Source organism: Zalophus californianus, chromosome 7 (assembly GCF_009762305.2).
Source record: "Zalophus californianus isolate mZalCal1 chromosome 7, mZalCal1.pri.v2, whole genome shotgun sequence".
Taxonomy (NCBI): Eukaryota; Metazoa; Chordata; class Mammalia; order Carnivora; family Otariidae; genus Zalophus; species Zalophus californianus.
In genome coordinates, this window is record NC_045601.1 from 118,572,427 (window position 1) to 118,588,455 (window position 16,029).

Sequence of the window (16,029 nt, forward strand, 5' to 3'; positions counted from 1 at the left end):
CCACTCAGTGGATTCTGAACACATTCCTGCCTCAAATTTCCTGCCCATCAGCCTCGGGGTCCTTGAGGCATCAACTACATAGGCCCACATTATTTTAGGCAAATGCCGCCCACCGTCTCCACCACTGGGGAAGGGGCAGGGGGAGGACCCGTGAGCACGGCTCAGGATCCTTCCTTCCCCTCAGCTGGGGTCAGACTAGCTCCTGACGCCCCCGGGTCACCTTGACTACCCGGCCAAGGACCCCGTGGGAACTCTCAGCCCCCTCCATCTCCGCCTGTTCCACAGAGCGGGGCGCCGACGGAGGGGTGCCCAGAGAGAAGACCTGCCCGGCAAGAAACTAAGGGAAGAGGTGAGGGACGTGGAGTAGACGAGGACAATAGAAAAAAGGTAACAGTGGGAGATGATGCTAGTTTCCTTTATGTCTTTTGTTACTTGGAGTAGCGGAGGAGTTAGAAGTGGCTTAAAAAATTTTTTTTTCACACAGGCATTTTTTAAAGGCAACCCCAGCGCGCACGGAACTATTGAATCTGGAAGGATCTTCTTCCGGTCTCTTGCGCCTGCGCGCTGGCAGGCGAGAGGGCGGGAGTCCTGCCTAAGAGGGAAGCCGAGAACCGGAAGTGAAGGCAGATTCCCTTCTTCGTCGCTGTTGCCGCCGCCATATGCGCTCGCCTTGCTCAGGTAAGCTTTGGCCTTGGTATCATCCGTCTCCATCTGCATTTCTTTGCGGTCATCCTGTCTCATGGACTCCTGATACCGCTTCCACAGGCTGTGGTCGGGTCCCTGGGGCCTAGTTGGGTCATTATTTCTATTGCTTGCGTTCCTTTTCAGAGCTCTTAAGAGTTTCGGGGGGGTAGAGGTAGGGATGCTAGGGGGCCCGATCCAAGATGGTGGCCTCAGCGCCATTGTGTTCCTTTTGCTCCCTGCTCCTTCGCTGCGCTTCTCGTTTATCGGAGGCCCTAGCGATGGTGAGAGGCGGCGCTAGGTGTCCTTTGGTCCTGGGCATTTGCGAAGGGCGGGGCTCTTTTCACCTTCCCTCTCCTCTCTGGGTCCTTTTCATGGCCCAAGGTGGGAATAGAAGGAGGGGCCGGCTTCTGGGCCCAGCTGGACTTTTCTGATCTGGACTTACCAACCTTTATTTGGGATATTTCTCAAATCTTTATGCATGGTGTCATTGTGATTATCGGAAGGGAGTCTCACGTGAGGAGTAACACAAGGGTGACGTGAGACCCTTTACTAAAGTTTCTGTTAAAGCTGTAGCGAGTGTATCAGTTACTTACTTTCTCATTGTATGGGGAAGGGATGAATACTTCTGACCGAGCCATTCCTCTTACACTCCCCCCCCCATCAATTACACAGGGAATTCTTAAGCACCAGAAGGAGGTTACTGAGGAGTGGGAGGTGGATGGCAGCCACATGATGTTTTTATTTTGAGAAGTGAGCGCTTTGCGCAATGATGACCTTAATCTATCACCCTTGACTGATGGCTGCTTTTTTAGGGAGATTATAGGGAAAGTACAGAGTTCCTTTGAGGATTTTTCAGGATTCATCTTGTCATCTCCATTCTCCACTCCCTTGTCATATTTTGCTTTTCATTTTTTGTTTTCTTCTTTATTGTTACTTAGACGTCAGGAATTCATATGCTCGTTCTCTCCTTCCTACTTCCTGGTGTATGCTACTCTGATCCTAATCTTGTTGGGAATTTGTCGTAACCACTTCACCTGGAGCCACTGTGTTATGTTTGTTCTTGCTTTTATGTTTTGTGTTCCTATTTTTTTTTTTTTTCCAGGTAAAGGTGTCACAGTTTAGGGAAAGTGGGAGGTGTATGGGGATGGAAAAGAGGTGGTGAAGGCTCTGCTCGTGACTAATAAGTCTTCCATCTGTTTTTTTCCTAGCTCTTCTATCACAAACTAGGGTGTGTGTGTTTTTTTTTTAAACTGTTGTTCAAGCCCCCACTCTCCTTCCTTGTTTTCACTTATTCTGCGTGAAACCATCCGGAGACCCCTCCCCTTCTCCCCCTGCCGGCCCAGTTATGGCAGAGAACGATGTGGACAATGAGCTCTTGGACTATGAAGAAGATGAGGTGGAGACAGCAGCTGGGGGAGATGGGGCTGAGGCCCCTGCCAAGAAGGATGTCAAGGGCTCCTATGTCTCCATCCACAGCTCTGGCTTTCGTGACTTCCTGCTGAAGCCAGAGTTGCTCCGGGCCATTGTTGACTGTGGCTTTGAGCATCCATCAGAAGGTAAATTTCTGCCCGGCATAGAGTATTCATAAAGCTCTCTAAGGATACCAGAAACAGGTGTGTTAAACAGTCTCTCAGGTCATACATATTTGGGCTAGATCAGGAGATAAAGGGTCAAAAACTATTTTAGCAGTAGGAAAGATTTATATAGATGGGTTTTTCATACATGATAACATGAGAAGCTAGTGACTTGAAAAGTGACTTAGAAGGGCGCCTGGGTGGCTCAGTTGGTTAAGTGACTGCCTTTGGCTCAGGTCATGATCCCAGGGTCCTGGGATTGAGCCCCACATCGGGCTCCCTGCTCAGCAGGGAACTTGGTTCTCCCTATCCCTCTGCCTGCTGCTCTGCCTACTTGTGGTCTCTCTCTGTGTCAAATAAATAAAATCTTTTAAAAAAAAGTGACTTAGAGATCTGCCATTTGTTCTTGTGATTGGTTTTTCTTTTTGTCTACTTGTTTTTAATTTTGTCATTTAGGTTTCTAATTTTGAATTTCCAGAGAGGAGCTAGTTGGACCTTTAGTCCCTCTCTGTTGGCCAGCTCTGGTCTCTGGAAACCTTTATGGCTGATCTAAAGTGGGTGGCTTCTGGGTCAGCTACCAAGCCCTTCAGAGTTGCAGGGTTATGTGGCCTAAAGTGTGGCAAGCTAAGTTGGAGAAATGGCCTGAGGCAGGCACTCACATGTCATGGATTGTTACAGATAAAGGAAAATAGGGACAGTCAGAAACATTAAAGATGAGCTGTTGGTAGGTGCAAGAGGGTTTTTAGCAGGATGGAGGAGGGGGCACTGGAGTCGGAGGCTAAAGTGAGAAGGAACTAGGAAGGTCTGTTTTGGGGATGAGTTTGGGGGAGAAGAGAGGTAGAAAGTCTGGGAGTTGATGATCATTTAAGAATTGAACGGTGAGAAATGGGTTTGGCATGGTGGAAAAAAGGTGGAGTTTATCTGGAGACTGAAGTCTAATTTATCTTTTTTCCCCCTTTCTAGTCCAGCATGAGTGCATCCCTCAGGCCATTCTGGGAATGGACGTCCTATGCCAGGCCAAGTCAGGCATGGGGAAGACAGCAGTGTTTGTGCTGGCCACGCTGCAACAGCTGGAGCCAGTTACTGGACAGGTACACTGGGGGAGAGTGCTGTGGAAGACATTTTGGTTAGAAATATTCGAGAAGGGTGTTTTGTCTTAGCCATGTGATGCATTCAGAGCCATGAGTGTTTGTTACTAAGATGGCCTCTCACCTTTGATGGCTATGGGGGATATTACATAGTAATCATGGGGTTAATGGTTTAGATTTCAGAATTGAAGTCATTTATGATCTGCCAGATGTGCTTTTGTGATAGTTTGCTTCCCTAAAGGGCATAGTGAAGGGATAAACTGTTTGTTTCCATCTACTTCCCCCACTCCCCCAAGGTGTCTGTGCTGGTGATGTGTCACACTCGGGAGTTGGCTTTTCAGATCAGCAAGGAGTATGAGCGCTTCTCTAAATACATGCCCAATGTCAAGGTAAGCCAGGGTAAAGAGACCTGGGAGGGTGAGGGTGTGGGGTGTTGAAGGCATTAAAGACTTGGAGACCAGCAGTCTTCATGTCCACAGTTGTTAAATTACATGTAATAGCTAGTAAGTTTCTGCAAACTTTGGTGTGCAAGAGATTTGCGTTATAGGGATCACTTGAATACACATTGTAATTTATGAGATGTTTGCTTATATTTTGATTTTGGAGAAGCATTAGTTTATCTCGTGTTAATGTAGGTGTGCAGCAGGAGACTGCATAAATGGTCTATGGAGGAAGCCTATCACAATACCACACTTTTGTTAACTACTTATTTATATTGACTTTGAATGATTTCACTGTGCTGTGGTTGACAGTTTGAGAATTTTAGGGTGTGTAGCAAGAGAAGGCTGGGAGCTCCAAAATACCTCTAGCGTGGTATGTGATTTTTGAGGATTCTTTAAAATGGCAGAAAATCGAAAGAAGTTTGGGGGGACAACAGAATAGGCTTGGGCTGTTTTCCATATATAACCTTGATTTTCATAGTATGGTTCCCAAACCCATAGTTACAGCATCATTTGGAAGCTTGATGGAAATGCAGATTATGTGGGTACCACCCCAGACCTACTGAGTATGAATATGCATTCTAACAAGATCTCCAGGTAATTGGAGTTTGAGAAGCACTGATGTGTATAACTTCCTACACTCCTGGCTAGGATGTGGTGAAGAACAGTACTTTTGTTTGGATTGTTGCTATTTTCTCCTGTTACTCATTACTTTATGTGTTGAGTTCTAGCCCTGATCTAAAAATAGTCACTTTTTTTTTTTAAGAGATTGTATTTATTTGAGAGAGTGAGCACGCATGAGCTGGGGGGTGGGGGGTGGGCAGAGGGAGCCCCCATGTGGGGCTCAGTCCCAGCCTGAGTGGAGGTCAGATGCTTAACTGAGCTAAACTAAAGTAGTCCCTTATTTTTTTTTTTTTTTAAGATTTTATTTATTTATTTGACAGACACAGCAAGAGAGGAAACACAAGCAGGGGGAGTGGGAGAGGGAGAAGCAGGCTTCCCGCTGAGCAGGGAGCCCAGGACCCGAGCTGAAGGCAGACACTTAATGACTGAGCCACCCAGGTGCCCCTAAACTAAAGTAGTCTTAAACTAAAAGTAGTCTTTTTTTTTTTTTTTTTTTTTTTTTTAGTGATTTTATTTATTTATTAGAGCAAGCGAGAAAGTACAAGCAGGGGGAGTGCGAGAGGGAGAAGCAGGCTCCCCACCGAGCAAGGAGCCCTATGTGGGGCTCGATCCCAGGACTCCGGGATCGTGACCTGGGCCGAAGGCAGACGCCTAACCAACTGAGCCATCCAGGCGCCCCCTAAAAGTAGTCTTCACTGATGAATCACAGACCTGTACCCCTGAAACAAATAATACATGTTAATTAGAAAAGAAAAAGTAGTCTTAAAAACCAAAGTGGTAATAGCAGTATCTGAGTGGGGTAAACATGCTGGAGTAATTTAAAAGGCCTCATAATGAAAAGATTTTTGTTTTCCTATCTCTAATCGCACCTCATAGAAGTCAATCATTAGTTAACCTTTTTTCTTTTTTCCCTAATGGTTCTGTGACACCAAGTATTAGGCACTGTTGTCTTATTTTATCAAATTTCAGGTTTTTTTATTTCTTTTCATGGAAGATCAGATGGTTTACATTATTCTTTTATTATGTGAAAATTTTAATTCTTTAAAAATAATTTAAATGTGTGTGTATTATGCGTATCTGTCTTCTTACATTGTCAATATCATTGTCCTTCCACCAGGTGGTCTTGCTGCTGGTTGATACTGAAAAGTTGAAAACCAGAAGACAGTTTCCGTTGTTAAGACTGTTGAAACATTTCTTGCTGGCTCATTAGTGAGCGAGGATTGCATTTCCTCCTCTCTAGGTCCAACTTACCAGTTTATGCTGCTTAAAAGAGGATTTTTTTTTTTTTAAAGATTTTATTTATTAGCGAGAGAGACAGCAAAAGAGAGAACACAAGCAGGGGGAGTGGGAAAGGGAGAAGCAGGCTTCCCGCGGAGCAGGGAGCCCGATGCGGGGCTCCATCCCAGGACTCTGGGATCACAACCTGAGCTGAAGGCAGATGCTGAATGACTGAGCCACCCAGGCGCCCCAAAAGAGAATTTTTTTTTAAGTTTATTTTTTTTTTTGTAATCTCCACACCCAGGGTGGGGCTCAAGCTCACAACCCGGAGATCAAGAGTTGCATGCTCTTTCAGCTGTGCCTCAAAACGGAATATTCGGGCACCTGGGTGGCTCAGTTGGTTAAGCGACTGCCTTCGGCTCAGGTCATGATCCTGGAGTCCCGGGATCGAGTCCCACATCGGGCTCCCTGCTCAAGCAGGGAGTCTGCTGCTCCCTCTGACCCTCTTTCGTCTCGTGCTCTGTCTCTCATTCTTCCTCTCTCAAATAAATAAATAAAATCTTAAAAAAAAAAAGGAATATTCTTGGTGTTAAGATCAAATATAAATTGTCGTGGCATTTTGTTTTGTTTAAAATTGTGCTATAGTGACTTGTTTGAGGTTGGGCTAGTTCTACAGAATATCCTACGTCTGGATTTGTCTGGTTTTATTCCCTTACGGTGTTGTTTAAGTTGTTCTTTTCTTTCCATATTTCCTTTAACTGAAATAATATTTGAAAGCTCAACTAATTGAAAAACATTTTTGGGAAGAATTCTTGAGTTGATATGCTGTGTATCTCCTGTTCTGTTGCAAATTTGGTTGTCCCATAATTAGTGATTTTAGGTTTATTCTGATGGTCTGATCCTGTGATTGATCTTTCTCTCTGAAACTAGAAAGCAGTTTCTGGTATCATTTTGATATTATATTAAGGCTCACATCCACAACAAATCTTTCCCTAATATTTTGAATATGGAGTAACATGTTTACCTTGAATCAGTGATTTCATAGGGTTTGTTCAAAAAGGCGTTTAAAAATCTGAGTTCAGAGGCACCTGGGTGGCTCAGTCAGTTGAGCGTCCGACTCTTGATCTTGGTTCAGGTCTTGATTTGTGTGTCATGAGTTCACACCCTGCACTGGGCTCCACACTGGGCATGGAGCCTACTTGAAAAAAGAGAGAGAAAGCAGGAAGAAAGAAAGAGAAGAAAGAAAGAAAGAAAAAAAAGATCTGAGTTAGGAAAACTTGATATTCCATGAGCGTTGTGTGACACTCTGTAGTCTGGTGATTACTATTTCTTGTTACCTTTTTTTTTTTAAAGTTTATTTATTTATAATTTACACCCAGTGTGGGGCTCAAACTCAATACCCTGAAATCAAGAGTCATGTGCTCTACTGACTGAGCCAGCCAGGGGCCCCTTGCTGTCCTCATTCTTAGAATGAAGTCTGGGCATAGCACCAGGGGAAGGAAGATTATTAGATTAAGTCAGAAGAAAATGCTAGTCCTCACTGCCCTGATTAGTCACATGACTTTGGGCAAGTCACTTTTGTTTCTTAGCTTCAGTGTTTGGAGAACATAATAAGCATTTTAGATTGGGTGACCTTTGATGTTCCTTCTAGCTTTGAAATGTTCTAAGAATTGGTTTAGATTAAATTGAAAGGAAAGGAACTATGGGGAGATTGGACTATTTCCTTGTGTGTGAGACACTGTTTTCTCCTGGGTTAATACAGGTCGCGGTGTTTTTTGGTGGTCTGTCTATCAAGAAGGATGAAGAGGTGCTGAAGAAGAACTGCCCGCATATTGTTGTGGGGACCCCTGGCCGCATCCTCGCCCTGGCTCGAAATAAGAGCCTCAATCTCAAACACATTAAACACTTTATCTTGGATGAATGTGATAAGATGCTTGAACAGCTCGGTGAGTGGCAGCGCTGGGATGGGGCTGGTGATCTGGGAGTTGCCCTTCAGAGCCAAATGATGCTTTTTTGATACAGGAGCACTTCAGTGCCAGGATGACTCTTAATCTATCACCCATGACTGATGGCTCTGGCTCCCCTCTTGGTTTTTGTCAGGCTTTTTAAGCAACCTTGGTGATCAAGGGGAGCGGTGTTTGGTCTTTCCTTTCTGTGATGGAGGTTTCTTTTTCTTTGAGAGGAGTGGCTTTGCTGATCTTAGACATCAGTCACACCACTATTCTTTCCTTTATAGCTTTTTCTGCTGGTGTTGGGGAGATAATAAACTGAAGGAGGAAGACTGTTTACTCTTTGGCATCCCCTGCACGGCATATATCCGAATTTATAGCTGAATAGATCTTTAGACCTCAGGATTAATGTGGAGAGTTTATGGGATTTTCTGTAATCCAGTATGCCACAAGAAAGGAAAACTAAGAACTCACATTTAATAAATGAGAGAGTGGGGATGGACATAGCCCCAGGGATAAGTCATTTCAGATGACCTTTGGCTATTACAGATGGTGAGCTATAAGGTGGGCTTGAGGTGGAGAGATCTCACTTGCCTGGCTGGATAGAAAGTGATCCAGAGGAAGCGTGGAATGGACTCTAACAGCTAGAATGTAATTAGGTGTGCAGTATTTGTAGATAGCTGGGGCATGGGGAGAAAGTAGGGAGAAGGGCCTTGTAAAGCATTTCTCAAGGGTTTTAGGGTTGTGAGCCTCTCCAGTGGGTTTCATCTCCATATCATAATTGTGAGATTTGGGGTTTCATTATCTTCTTGTCTGGTTAAAACACAATGGTGGAATCGGGTTAACCTGATCTCAGGTCTTTATTTCAAATTGCATTGTGTGTTATTTCCATGGTGTTACTGCAATGGATGTGATTTTTATGGTGGTTCAAGTGAATGGAGTACCTGAGACCAATCTTTCCGGGAAATGAATCTTGCTTACCCATTTCCAGCAGTCTTCACCTTGTTGGGGAGGCAGTCTCCGGTTTTTTTCTGTTACATGCTGCTTTTCTCCTATGATTTTTTTCCTTTTTCTTGGTAGACATGCGTCGGGATGTCCAGGAAATTTTTCGCATGACCCCCCATGAGAAGCAGGTCATGATGTTCAGTGCTACCTTGAGCAAAGAGATCCGTCCCGTCTGCCGCAAGTTCATGCAAGACGTAAATACCCTTCTACCTTCTCTCCCTCCACTCCCTGCCCACTGCCTCCTCCCCTTCCGCACCCTCTTCCTCCAGACTCCCTTGTCCTTCAAGTGCCAAGAAGCGGGCACGTGCCCATCTGGGAGTGATGACTCCTTGAAGAGACACACAGAGGCAGAGACAGCTAGTGTTAGGGTCTGCGCGGGCGCCAGGGAAACTCCGGAAGACTTGGTCGGGTTAACTTGAGAGCGGGTAGTGTTCGACCTTTTTTTTTTTTCCCCCTCATCACAGCATTTTTGAACCTCTTCTTCCTTTTTGGGGGAGGGCAGAATTTTCTGCCCTACCACCCACCCATCGTCTCCTACATACCCCTTTACAGCCACACACCCTCAAGGTGGCATCGAGCAGACAGTTGGAGCCTTCTGCTCCCCAAAACTCATAACCTTCCGGTGGCAGGAGAGCAAGAGAGGGACAGACAGATGGCAGGGCATGTCCAAAAGAAGAGCAAACAGCACAAATGAATCCGCTCCCTCCCCACCTCCAGGGGTGGGGGCCTTTGGCACCTCAGTCCCCAGTCCCTTACTCCTTCCCGTCCATACCTCCTCGCACCCATCTGGAATCTCGGTTGATGTGAGCCGGCAGCGGAGAAGCACCGTGGAGCGGCGGGGGAAATGCGGACGGCACCCAGCGGTGGATGGCGGCAGCGGAGGCCGCGGGGAAACCTGACCAGGAAGCTGAGGACCAAACCAGCCTCTTTTTCCGTTCCCGGTTTTTTTCCTGAATCCAAGGCGTGCCGTGCTCCCCGTTTCCCCCCATATGTGTTGGGGGGAGGGGTGTCCTGAAAGGGGGGGTAGATTTTTTCTTTCTTTTTTAAAACAATTTTTTAATACTCAAAAGGAGAGGGATATGGGAAAGGTAAAGTGAGGAGCTCCACTTGGATATAACCAGGTGGGTGTTAGGGTTTGGGGCTAGAGGGGGCCTGTTGTATAAACAGTGCAGTGTATTCTTTCCCCATCCTGTACTGCTCTTTCCCATGGGATGTTAACTATTTTTAGCTATACTTGGGGCTAGGATTAGATTTGAAGGAGGCCATGGAACTTCTTTTTGAAAAGCCTGCCTTTGCTAGTCTGCTTTTTGGGATTGGGCTTCTGGTTTTCTCCTGTGCCACACATCCTTTCCTGAAATCTTGGACCCTGGGTGTTCATATTAATTACGTCCCCAGGTTAGTGAAGAGTGCTAGGAAACTTGGACTCAGGAGTTGAGTCTTGTGTCAATTTATATTTTTTTATGCTACTTCCTCCCCTTCAAGGGTTTTGTGTGTATGCGTGTGTGTGCGTGTTTTATTTTTTTTAAGCTGAATGTGTATTTGCTGCTCTGAATTTTGTTTCTTAACACCATGTATTGGTACCGTCCCTATAACACTATAGTTGGTTTGACTCTTAGTTCAGCGTCCAGTGGGTGCCATCTAAACAATTCCCTTGTGGTCTGAGGGCAAGTTGTTACTCATCTTGAGTAACTTTCGCTTCTCTTTTATGGCATTTTTGAGACCATCCATTGTAGCATTCTGATCTTAACAGATATCCACCCTCCTGATGTGGCTCTGATTCTCTTAGTGGGTTTTTTAAGAAATTTTTTAAAGATTTATTTGAGAGAGAGTGCACAAGCAGGCCGTGGGGCAGAGGGGGAGGGAGAAGCAGACTCCCCACTGAGGAGGGAGCCTGATGTGGGGCTTGATCCAAGGACCCTGAGATCATGACCTGAGCTGAAGGCATATGCTTAACCCACTGAGCCATCCAGGCGCCCCCTGATTCTCTTAGTTGAGAGAAAACTCAAATGGAACAATCCCTGTTTTCCCCCTATGTTTTTACAACCAGCTCTGGTGGAGTTACTCTGACCTTGAGTCACCGTGTCCCACCAATTCCCAGGCGTTTGGATCACATTCTTCCTTTGGGGATCATCACCCATTGTTTTCTTTCCTCTGCCACCTCCCTTTGAGGTAATGGCATCTTGCCATTGGGTGGTCTCACTGCTCCTTTTCCTCCCTGCAAAGTTCCCTTCCCATGACAGTTTGAGGTTGGGCAGTCTTAAAACTCATCTGATAGGAAGGAAATTAGAGCTAACGTGGAAGAGACCACATTAAAATGGGGGTATTTTTGGGGGTGTGGTGGGGTTTTCAGGCTTCTCTTCTCCCCATCCCCCCATGGGGTGTATTGGAGATAAGTTCCTCCACCCCCCCCAGGTTTAACCCCCCCACTCTGCCCTCCTCCCGTTCCCCACCCCCTACTCCCCCTCCCCCCCCAGCCAATGGAGATCTTCGTGGATGATGAGACGAAGCTGACGCTGCATGGGTTGCAGCAGTACTACGTGAAACTGAAGGACAACGAGAAGAACCGGAAGCTCTTTGACCTTCTCGATGTCCTTGAGTTCAATCAGGTCAGTTGTTCAAGGTCCAGTAGGGGGATGAGCACGTCTCCAACTGTAGCAGAAACCTGGTTAAGTACCCTTTTATTGAGGACATGACCTATATGATGTGAGCCTTTTAAGTGAAATTCTTTCAAATGAGAATTTAAACAGGGTGAGAGCTGCTTTTCTGTTCTATGGCTGTCACAGCCAGGTGTTTAGTAAAGAAAAAGCTCAATAAAGAGGGGATTTCATAAGCTTGGAAAAGTTCCAAAATAGCTTGGGTTTGTTAGGTTCTTAAATTTGTTTCTTCTCAAGCTATTTACCGAGAAGTGTTCCATCACCTAACCTATTGTGTGGTTTATTTGCACCAAAAACTTAAAGGTAGGTTGCTTATGTTTGTTTCTGATGAGCAGGAAATACTAGTCATGATCTTTCCAGACTTCAGTTTTACTTTTTACCACTTGCTCATTTTTACCATTAGCCTCTTTCTTGTCTCCTAACATACCTGGTAGTTTTCGTTACTATTCTCTGTGCTTTCTCTGCAGTAGGTCTGCTCAGGAAAAATCAGCTGAGTAAGAAAGGCTGAGTTGTATTTAGAACAGAAGAGGAATATGTGATGGAGATTAGGAGGAATTTCTTTGGAAGAGTGTAGTTACCGAACACTCTTTTCACACATAGTCTCTCACGTATCCCACATGTACCCACATCGCCTGTCACACACCCAGGTGGTGATCTTTGTGAAGTCTGTGCAGCGTTGCATTGCCTTGGCCCAGCTCCTGGTGGAGCAGAACTTCCCAGCCATTGCCATCCACCGAGGGATGCCCCAGGAGGAGAGGTGAGTCAGAGATGGAAAGATGTTTTTTGTCCTTGGGAAGGAAAAGAGACCATTGAGAGAAGGGACTCAACGTTTTTCTGATTTCACAAAGGCTTTCTCGGTATCAGCAATTTAAAGATTTTCAACGACGAATTCTCGTGGCTACCAACCTATTTGGCCGAGGCATGGATATTGAGCGGGTAAACATTGCCTTCAACTATGACATGCCTGAGGATTCCGACACCTACCTGCATCGGGTAAGCTCCACACCTACACGGGCATCCCACTGTCCGTCCCCGCCCCCCCGATTTTCTGTGTCTTCATACCTGAGTTTCTCATCCCTCCTTTGGGTGTCTTCCTACTTTGGGGTCTTCCCAGTGCTACCCTCTGTCTCCTTCCAGGTGGCCCGAGCAGGTCGGTTTGGCACCAAGGGCTTGGCCATCACGTTTGTGTCGGATGAAAATGATGCCAAGATCCTCAATGATGTGCAGGATCGCTTTGAAGTGAATATTAGTGAGCTGCCCGATGAGATAGACATTTCCTCCTACAGTGAGTATGGCTCTCAGGAAACTGGCTTCTCAACTCTTCAGAGTCTCCTTGTTCCCTAGTGTGTTTGTCTTGAATCTCATGTACATAAAGTCTCTGGTGCATAAGAGGCACTTGGCAAGTTCGTGTCCCCCTGATCTTGATGCCCCTGTTGGGATGCTTAGTTGATCTCTAGGTCTCTTTCTCTTGACAAACTATTTATCTTTCCCCACCCCCAACCTATCCTCTGCACCCACAAACTACAGACCTCTGCACGTATGGGGGTGGGTGGTAGTTCTGTCAGCCCTGCCTTTTTCCCTGTCTTGTCCTAATTGTGCCATGTTTTCTCTCCAGTTGAACAGACGCGGTAGAGGACTCACCCACCCATTTTGGAATGTGACGGTCTGTCCCTCTTCAGGAGATGACAGCAGGCATGGGGTGAAGGAGACACTACTGCCACCTACCCCTGACAACCCCCACCCCCACCCCATGGCTTCCCCCCTTTTGCATCACCACCACTCCTAAACCCATATTTCCTGAATTGTCTGAATTTTTTTTAACAAAACTAAAAAACGTATGCGTCTGTGTTGTCTGTAAGTGCTCCATCCCTTTATTGGATTTAGGGTGAGGTTAGGCCATGATTCAGTGTGTATTCCAATAAGGACTGTGTGCCCTTCTGTGGGGCCCAGGTCAATGGGGAGGGGTCAGAGGGGAGGGCAATGTGACTGAGAATGCAGAGGCCATGGCTCCTTGCCACTTCCATTTTTCTTAGTGGCCTGGGAGGGGCTGGGATGTTTCTGACCCAAAGGCCCAGTGTGAGTATATGTAGTGTTTCCAGTGTTGGAAGGTAAAGTGGGAACTGGTGGAAAGCTTAGGCGTCTCCTAGGCTCTCTCGGTGTCTCCTCATCTGTTCCTTCAGCTTCTGGATCTTGAGCACCAGGGCCTGGGCTTCCCAAGCCCCTTCTTGCCCTTCCAGTAGGGCCTGGTACAGCTCCAGCTGCTGCTCCAGCAACTCCTCAGCTTGGGCCAGCTCAGCTGTGGGGCGGGGCCTGGGACCCTGAGGGGGCAGGGCAGAGGGGAGGGAGCATCAGCCTGGGGAAGGGGGCTGAGGCTTGCTGGAAGTCAGGCGTTCTGCTTCTCAAATTTAAACCTTTAAACCCCATTGTATTAAGGTCATCTGTACTGTGAAGCCAAGGTAGCTTCTGGTCTTAGGCGTAAGCTTCTGGGGGGGTAGTTTGCTGCTCAGGGGTTATGACTGGACTCCTTGTACAAGGGAGGATATGGAGAGGAGGGGACTGGCTGTTCCTCCCCCCACTAAGAAATAATTAACAGGTGGGGGGAAATTCCTGTCCAAGGACTTCATGGACTCTGCAGGGAGGGAGGGCTGTGGGGAGAGGGAGCCCTGAGGTTTAGAGAGGGGTGGGGGTGGGGAAGGTGCTGGGGATATAGGAGTTGGAACTAGGCCAAGAGCTCTGGGGGTGGGGGTGGTATCGACTTGCAGCAGGCCTGTGACACGAGATTAAAGGGATTACACCCCCTTTCCCCCCTACAGTCCGCCCCCACTCTTGGTGCCACTTACCCTTGGGGATGACCTTATCTTCCCACTGCATGTGGAGCTGGTTGGCTCTTCTGTGCTTGCCTTGGGGCTCTGGGAGCAGCACTTCCAGGAGCTCTGGGGGGCCAGGGGCCAGGAAGGCAGGAGGAGGCGACGGCAGCAACATGAGAGCCAGGGCAGAGGGAGTGCCATGGCTGGTGTAACCGCGAGCTGTCTGAACTGCCCAACGGCCACCAGGAACTGGCTCATTCCCTCCAGGCTTTGGCCTCGCTTCAGTGACTGGCCCTGCCCAGGGCCCTGCCCCTACCTTTACCTCCCTCCCAACCTGGCCCCAGAGTCTTTCTGATGAGAAAAAGTTCCTGCCAGTTGAGGCAGAACTTTTATTTTTAAAGATTTTATTTGAGAGCACAGGCAGGGGGAAGAGGGAGAAGCAGGTTCCCTGCTGAGCAGGAAGCGGGACATGGGGCTCCTTCCCAGGGTCCTGGGATCATGACCTGAGCTGAAGGCAGATGCTTAACCGACGGAGGCACCCAGGTGCCCAGGCAGAACTTGCTTTAGAACACTGGTGCCCAGCCTACGTCTTAGTGTCTCTTTTTCTTATCACTATGTCTTTTCTCATTTCTCAATTCTGCAAGGTACAAGTTACATTGCTGGTGTGCAGGAAACTGGCTCAGAAGGGGTTCTTTCAGGACTCAAGGTCCGTAGCTGGTTGGTGGAAAAGCCTGGAGGATTCATGCCCAGGTCCACCTGACTTGAAAGCTCGTAGCCATTGACCTGGCTCAAGTGTTGATTATCAGTTTATTTCCGTTTTTTTCCCTTCTCGCTGGCCCAGAATGACATTCCTTCTTGTCTGCATTGCATGTTGTAGGGGTTTGCATTCTCTGTTAGTTCAGGGCACTGTTGTGTCATTGTACCCTTGGCTCCTGAAAAGAACGTGACACTGGTAACAGATTTCAAGCTTTGTTGAACTCGTGAGCCCTCACTTTAAATGTGTGATGTGAGTCTTGGGTACAGATGGCCTTCCTGCCATATGTCCTGAAATGTCCTGTGGCTGGATAGCACTGCTACATGCCAGTGGCCAGAGGTGGCTCAGAGGGGGGGGAATGTTCCCAGTTTGATCATCTGGGAAAAAAGACCCTCAGAAAAAGTATCTCAGAAAACAAGATGGCTGGAGAGTAGACAGTTGCTAACCAGTTCACTATCTTGTTGACCTCATGCTGAATTTGGAGGGAAGATGGCCGCTGCCATAGCATGGGGATCCAGGAACCAGGGAGGGTGATCTTCCTGGAGGTCAGTGGCTCTCAAACTTGGGGGGGGGGTTGCTGAAGCACCTTTAGATGAGGCCAAACACCCCACATTCCTCATTGGCTGACATGTTCTCACTTTTCGGTGGAGAAAGAACCAAAACTTCATTAACGTTTTGGAAGAGAAGCGTCCTCATGTTTCTCAGCAATAGGCTTTGCACGATTCATATTTGACTTGCAGTATATGCATGGCTTAAAGTCTTAATTACTGGAACATAAGAGGCCCAAGCTAATGTTACGGTTGTGGGAAACTATCCAGTATAAGGTTAAACAGATTACAAGCAAGTAATATTGAAGCTAAACTCACCACGCTGATAAATTAAAAGCAAGATTTGTAGCCATTAAGAAAATACAGCAAATGAAACTTCTGTAAGACAATCTAAATGATGCACTAATAAAGTATCCTTCCTGAAAACTAGGCATTTCTACCATCTGAGTTTCTATTTTAGGTTATGAACTCCAAAATGGACTAACCTCCCAATAATTTATAATGGGTAGTCTTAAACCTAAGTTAAAATAGAGTCTATGGATTGGGGTTTTGTTCATCTGTGAGAACTGATATAAAGGAAAGGCTGATCTTCGAGTCAGTTCAAATCTATTGAATGTGTTTTGGTTCTCGTAATCATGGAAATGAAGGAATGAAGATAAACACAGGTAAACCAGTTTGCTTAAT

General features: G+C 46.7%; 2 protein-coding genes and 2 non-coding genes across 4 annotated transcripts; 3 read left to right on the forward strand and 1 right to left on the reverse strand.

Annotated features, from left to right (window-relative positions):
• The first annotated feature begins 525 nt into the window (after nt 1-525).
• Nucleotides 526-13,072, forward strand: DDX39B (DExD-box helicase 39B). Its single transcript, XM_027603838.2, has 11 exons — nt 526-678; nt 1,893-2,240; nt 3,222-3,349; nt 3,643-3,735; nt 7,391-7,574; nt 8,658-8,776; nt 11,057-11,188; nt 11,884-11,993; nt 12,085-12,229; nt 12,374-12,521; nt 12,852-13,072. The coding sequence occupies exons 2-11, from the start codon at nt 2,030-2,032 to the stop codon at nt 12,866-12,868; spliced, it is 1,287 nt and encodes a 428-aa protein (XP_027459639.1). The 5' UTR covers nt 526-678; nt 1,893-2,029; the 3' UTR covers nt 12,869-13,072.
• On the forward strand, nt 1,409-1,486 carry LOC113928160. Its single transcript, XR_003521837.1, has one exon. It is a non-coding gene; the product is annotated as a small nucleolar RNA SNORD83 (small nucleolar RNA).
• On the forward strand, nt 7,626-7,702 carry LOC113928161. Its single transcript, XR_003521838.1, has one exon. It is a non-coding gene; the product is annotated as a small nucleolar RNA SNORD83 (small nucleolar RNA).
• Nucleotides 13,073-13,080: 8 nt separating the features above from the next.
• On the reverse strand, nt 13,081-14,555 carry MCCD1 (mitochondrial coiled-coil domain 1). The gene is made up of 2 exons (XM_027603908.2): nt 14,077-14,555; nt 13,081-13,554 (listed from the first exon to the last, which is right to left on the reverse strand). Exons 1-2 carry the CDS (start codon nt 14,299-14,301, stop codon nt 13,369-13,371), a joined length of 411 nt encoding a protein of 136 aa, XP_027459709.1. The 5' UTR covers nt 14,302-14,555; the 3' UTR covers nt 13,081-13,368.
• Nucleotides 14,556-16,029: the final 1,474 nt, after the last annotated feature.

Bases quoted from the DNA above. Each gene is read 5' to 3' on its own strand.
- MCCD1 (XM_027603908.2), bottom strand. From the start codon at position 14,301: ATGAGCCAGTTCCTGGTGGCCGTTGGGCAGTTCAGACAGCTCGCGGTT. The intron at 13,555-14,076 runs GTAAGTGGCACC...CTGCCCCCTCAG, and splicing joins AGATAAGGTCATCCCCAAGG to GGTCCCAGGCCCCGCCCCAC.
- DDX39B (XM_027603838.2), top strand. From the start codon at position 2,030: ATGGCAGAGAACGATGTGGACAATGAGCTCTTGGACTATGAAGAAGAT. The intron at 8,777-11,056 runs GTAAATACCCTT...CTCCCCCCCCAG, and splicing joins GCCGCAAGTTCATGCAAGAC to CCAATGGAGATCTTCGTGGA. The intron at 12,230-12,373 runs GTAAGCTCCACA...GTCTCCTTCCAG, and splicing joins CCGACACCTACCTGCATCGG to GTGGCCCGAGCAGGTCGGTT.